A 6,000-nucleotide genomic window follows, 5' to 3' on the forward strand; every position below is an offset into this window, starting at 1 on the left:
GCGCGGAAGCTCGAGCAATGGTCTATTATGTTTCATATGAGGGGCTCGCATTTTACTCCGGCCCTTCGGTGCGCCCTAAAAACTTGCGCGCAAACGTTTTCGCTATTTGCCGCTGGCTGAGAGATTGCCACTTACCTCGTCTAGAGTATGGTACATGTCAATGCGGAAGCTATCAGCGTCCCTAGGGTAAAGATCTCCATCTCTTTGATTATCATTTCTTTCCCGATCAATCCACCTAAAAGTGAAGTGGCAATAAATAAATAAATAAATAAATACATAAATAAATAAATAAATAAATAAATAAATAAATAAGCGACGCGGAGTCACTTGAACGCCGTAAGACTTACTCTTGCAAATTCTCAGTGAGAACAGTGAACTGTATTCCGCCAAGTTCGAGACGTTTTTCGAACGTAAACGCTTCCGATGGAGGCAAGCGTATGGTGACGTTCTGATCGGGTGAGACAGGCTCGTCCCAGAAGTCCAGCTGCGCAAATTGGCACGAAGTAATCGAAAGGGCAACGACTAAGTAAAAGAGCATGAGATATATACGTGCAACAAGAGTAGGATAACAACGCCAGCAGAGGCATAAAGTACTGGCTTCAAGGGATGGCTGGACGTGAACTCTAAAAAATGGGAAATTTTTGAAAATGAAATTTGGGCTAATCAGTTACTTCCAGAAAAATTCCAGAGTGCAGTGGTAGTTCTACAGTAACCAAAAAAGATTTTATAGAGCTAATGAGATTCTGTATAAAAACCATACATCCATCGAATCGGTACGCTGAGGTTTAGCATTTTGGACATGCCATATATGACCACACCTTAAAATATAGCCTGTAGCTAGACACTGTAAACTTGTTGCGGGTTTACGGCCCTTGATGGCTCCAAATCACCATTGCGAGTGATAGAAGCAGGCATCATTTGTTCATAAATAGTGGATTAGAAAAAGATGCTGAGTTCGATCGGATATATGCTCCTTGCGGCTCCTTTGCCGAGACCTTCAGTGGGCGTTGTGGATACTTACATGAGTGTTGTTCGTCTGCAGGTCTCGAAGCAACTCGACGGAGGACATTGAGTTTAGATAGGCTCTTACGAGCTTGTGCCTGTGGTTGAAATAAGAAAAACAAAAAAAGTATCTCATTACTGTCCCTCAAAACTGTGGTGATACTTGTTCAAATAGTCATTGTTTCTGCAGGCATTACACCTCTGTTAGCTTGTAAGTATTCCTAATGCGCACCTCTTTGAGTTAATTAGCAAGGAATCATCTGCATACCCTTGGAAGCTGACTCTCGCATTGCAGGCGCTGAAGATGGCAAACAGTGTCCACGACAGCAGACCGCAAGTGCTACCACGGTACATCCTTCACACTTCCTGAAAGTAAGCCTGGACCGGAAATACAACTTCAAAGCCATGCGTAATATATATCAGCAACAATAACAACACTTCAATGGTACAAAGAACTTACATAAAAAAAGTAGCTTTTGTATGTATGCGTTGGTGTCGAGGAGGGCTTATCTACCTTTTTGTCGAGGATTTTACACGATATTGGGCCATTCTTTTAAAACGGACAGCATCAGAGTTCACAGGCATAGGTAAAATTAAATATTTGTGCAACCAAGTCAGCAAGCTTAGCGCTAAACACGCTATGATGTATAGTTAAGAAGAAAACAGCCTAGCACGCTGCTCTATTGGATTGCCAAATGTGGTGTCGCAATCACTCGCCTTTTCCTTCGCTGCCTGCGCGAAGACTGTCTGCACGGCCGCTCTACGAAAGTTTTCTGCAACTTTCATGTTTGTGGTCCTCAAGATTTCATCGCGCGCACTTTAGGGTCTCACTGGTATTTACACAAGGTATGCTTGGTCCCTGCGAAGTTCCACATCGACAAGTCTTCCTTTCTGCCTGCAGCTACCATTTGGAAATCACCGTGAGCCTCTTAGCTGCTCCATGTTTGCCACGTGGATGTGCCTCGCACACTCGTGGCACCAAAGTGACGAACCCGGACAGCAGAGGGCAGAACAAGTTTTCGCTCTCAGGGTAACAGCTGATGCTGCAGAAGGCGAATCACGTTGGCCGGCCGAGCCACTGACGAAATTTTAAATGGCCACCAGGCTGCACCTTTGCGAGATAAGATACAAGTTTAGCTGTAGCTATTGAAAATAGAGTATACAGAAGTAAGCCCTGTTATAGCGCGCGACGCGAAGACATGCAAACTGCTGACCATTCACACACACCTCGTACCTTCAGTTTGCGTCTAGAAGCGCTCCACTGTCGCGCAGACTAAACAACATTTATGCGCAGGCTTAAGCGTGGCTGTGGAGGCAATGCAGCTTCCATGCGGCAAATCGTCAACGCAGATACACAACTCGCTGCAGGCATCCGCGCCCTGTGCCTTTGCTTCAGCTTTCTCTCCAAATGAAACATGCTTTGGGGGGTGGAGAGACGACTAGGGTAGATTGAGCAATGATAATTTTGTCACGGGTCTTTTGGAAATTCCAGTAGGAATCTGGTTAACATCCCTGCCTTTTCTCTTTCTTTTCTCCTACCCGCCGTGGTTGCTCAGTGGCTATGGTGTTGGGCTGCTGCGCACGAGGTCGCGGGATCGAATCCCGGCCACGGCGGCCGCATTTCGACGGGGGCGAAATGCGAAAACACCCGTGTGCTTAGATTTAGGTGCACGTTAAAGAACTCCAGGTGGTCAAAATTTCCGGAGTCCTCCACTACGGCGTGCCTCATAATCAGAAAGTGGTTTTGGCACGTAAAACCCCACATATTATTATTGTTCTTTTCTCCTCCAGTAGGAATCTCCAAAAGAGAATTCGGAGAATGGTTTTGGAAATCACACCGGAAGATTATTTTTAAAGAATATCCCTAGACTTTTTGGGGCAGTTATCTCAGAAGGAAACATATTCGCAATGCAGAATGAGCAGGCTATTCGCCGTCTCAGAGAAATGGGCGATCTTTACACAGCCATGAATAATACGCCCTCGTTTTACCACCACATAAATTAAAGTCGCAATAAAGCTGAACAGTTGTGGGCATCTAAGAGAGAGATTTGATTGTGCAGTGTGCGTGAGACGAAACACGAGAACTTGTATGGTGCCAACAGACAATGAAGTTAGGCTTCATTGTCTGTTGGTTTCATACGGAATTTGCTAACAAAAGATCGAGCCACTCGATTCCCCTGATTCTTGCTGCTCAGTATACTGTATGCAGCGTCTTCTGTGCCCGCCGCACACGTCTGCTGCTCGATTAGTCATCTCTTTTCATTGATAGGACCATGACACGTCGTTTATAACCTCAGGCTCCACAATTATTTTGCACACGAGCGAAGCCAGAACAGCGGCGCGTAGAGCACGAGCGGAAACCTCTTTGCAGAGCGGGCACACGTGCCTTCCGTACCTGGCTTCCGGGCGGCGATGAACTGGAACTGCGCTGCTCCTCCGACTGCTGCCGTGGGCGACCGATGCACCGACGTAGACGTCTGGGTGCACGAGGAGGTCCCGCTGAGTGAGCGGCACGGTCAAGATTCCGCCCGCGGACAGGTTCTTTCGCCCTGACCGTGGAAAGACAGCGCGGAGACAGCCCGGAGTGGTTTGTCGACTTCGGATGGCGCTCGCGGTCGGCGTGAGTCAGTGGGGCGGGGCCGCCCTTTGGCTCATTTTGGGTCAACCGGCTTCCGTATGCCACCCCCGAGTGCTTTCCGCGCATCACCTGGCCCTGATTACCTTACGGGGAACACCAGCGGCCGGAGAGGGGGCAGGGTCACAGAGGTCGCATGGATTGGCGGCCTTTGCAAGCACTAGGTGGCACGCTGCTGTATATATCGCTACAGGAACTGAGTATGTTTAGTTATTCTTGAGGCGTAAACCCAGCAGTAAAAATATTTAAATGAATACTTTTATGGGGGCGTAAGTTGGACATAAAAGTGTTTTTAAGATATTTTTTTGTTTTTTCTGTTAGCGTTGCCACAGGTCAATGTTCTTCTAAACTATTCTTGTTTTTTTCTGTTAGTGTTACGACAGGTCATAAAACTCCTAAATGTCTAGTAAATTTTTGATTGAAAAATCAGTAGAAATCATTCAATTTTTTATTCTGACAAAAGGGACATTTTCAACGAAGTTTTCGTCATTCTGCAATGCAGCAACCCTGCCCCCCCCCCTCCCTATAATGCAATCACCTCCAAAATTCATGGCGCGGTGCCTGGTTTGATAAACTACACGGCGCACCGCGAATTTCCATTACCATAACTATTAAAAAGATGCCTTCTTCTAAACCTCAAATCGTCTTGAAAGGGCCGCAGATGGCATCTGGCTCCTGAAAGCCAAAGTGTTCATTCTGTTTCAGACTACGCTTAAGCCAATAAGAAAGAAAGTGCATACGTAACTCGTCGCACGCGGGCAGTAAAAGTTGATCGCACTTTAACAGTGGCGTATTGAAAAGTAGTAGATTTCGTAGAAAGTAGTAAAAAAGGTTGGCAATTTCGGGAAAGTAGTAGATTTTGCTATTTTATTCTTAAAGGCGACAAAAATCAGCAGATTCCGAAGCGTTATCACTGAATCAATAAAAAAAATTGAAATCAGTATACCTATACTGATAAATCAGTAGCTTTGGCAACACTGAACCTCCGCCAACACTGAACCTCCGCAACACTGAACCTCCACTTTCATAAACACCTAATCCATGTTTGGCATAACAAACGCACAGAACTACTAGCTGGCGTAGACATCGCGTGGTGTAGCGACTTGACAATAATCTTAGAACGAGTAATCACGGAACCCGACATCTGAAGCAGATGGCAAGGACGACAATTAAGAGGGGTGCCGTTATCTTTTCTTTTTCTTCTTCTTTTTCTTCTTATATTACTACTGCTACTGCTACTGCTGCTGCTACTACTACAACTATCTACTTACTACTACTACTACTACTGTTTTTGCTGCGGCTTCTGTAGTAAGGATAGGTATAGATATCTTCACGTAGTGATTCATGATGCTTATCGCATTAAGAATGATATAAATTCACCGGAACGTGTATTAAGTAACCTGTATTCACCTTGTGACTGTACTTATCGGCTTTATATCTCTTTTTTCTTTAATTTCAGAGAGCCACCGGACGGACATGTGTTTAACATGTGTTTATCGCAGACATTCTTTAAGCTTAAGCTTTGTAGTTACTCATTACAAAGCTGAAGCTTTGACTCCGAGCCCCCACAATCGTGTATCACGTGGTGGAAATAGATATTATATTATGTTATTATTATATAGCTCCCTGTTTTCATACAATGTTAACTACTGCTCTTTAGTCTGGGTACGACATCCCAACATAATATAGATAAGGTTGCGAGTAAGATTGCTAGTTCGATACAAAATTAGTCTACAGTTCAATAACGCAGAATTTGTGTCCCTTTGTAACTTAATGAATGCACCTGAAAGCTTATACAGTTGTAGTTCACGCTGCAAGACCACGTAGTTGGTCCCCCTCTGTGGAGCAAAAAACTATTGATGCAATAGTATTCAAAATCGAATAAGAAGACTATTACAAGACGATATCATCAGGAACTGATACATCTTGTATTACGAAAATAAATCTTAAAACTGTATTTTCTTAATTCCTTTTAAACAAGGTGTTTCGATTTGTGTTATTGTTCGTTGCAGTATTTATTATTTTTAGTGAATCTTTGGGAACTAGCTGTGGTGATCACTGGCAATCCATTGTGCTACCTCTGTTTTTACTCAATCTACGCATATCATATATTGTCATTTATGTCATAAATTCAAATTTATTTAAAACTGTCTGCTAGCATCTGCCTGGGCACATGGACCCCATTAAACTGTCGTATGGCAAGCTTTTTGTCTATGCCCCCTGCATTTCTTTTGTGCAGAACGCAGAAATAAAACGAACGAACGAACGAACGAACGAACGAACGAACGAACGAACGAACGAACGAACGAGCGAGCGAGCGAGCGAGCGAGCGAGCGAACGAACGAACGAACGAACGAACGAAC

The 6,000-nt window shown here is 44.5% G+C and overlaps 1 protein-coding gene across 1 annotated transcript in view; it reads right to left on the reverse strand.

The window, feature by feature from the left end:
• The window catches only part of LOC142574700 (uncharacterized), a 32,842-nt gene that overhangs the window by 16,029 nt on the left and 10,813 nt on the right, over window positions 1-6,000 (reverse strand). Inside the window, exons 11-12 of the mRNA XM_075683732.1 lie at window positions 3,398-3,551; window positions 1,022-1,100 (exon numbers count right to left, since the gene is read on the reverse strand). Of these exons, the coding sequence (XP_075539847.1) occupies window positions 1,022-1,100; window positions 3,398-3,551 (233 nt within the window). The remainder of the gene's footprint in view (window positions 1-1,021; window positions 1,101-3,397; window positions 3,552-6,000) is intronic.

This window comes from Dermacentor variabilis, chromosome 1 (genome assembly GCF_050947875.1).
Source record: "Dermacentor variabilis isolate Ectoservices chromosome 1, ASM5094787v1, whole genome shotgun sequence".
NCBI lineage: Eukaryota > Metazoa > Arthropoda > Arachnida > Ixodida > Ixodidae > Dermacentor > Dermacentor variabilis.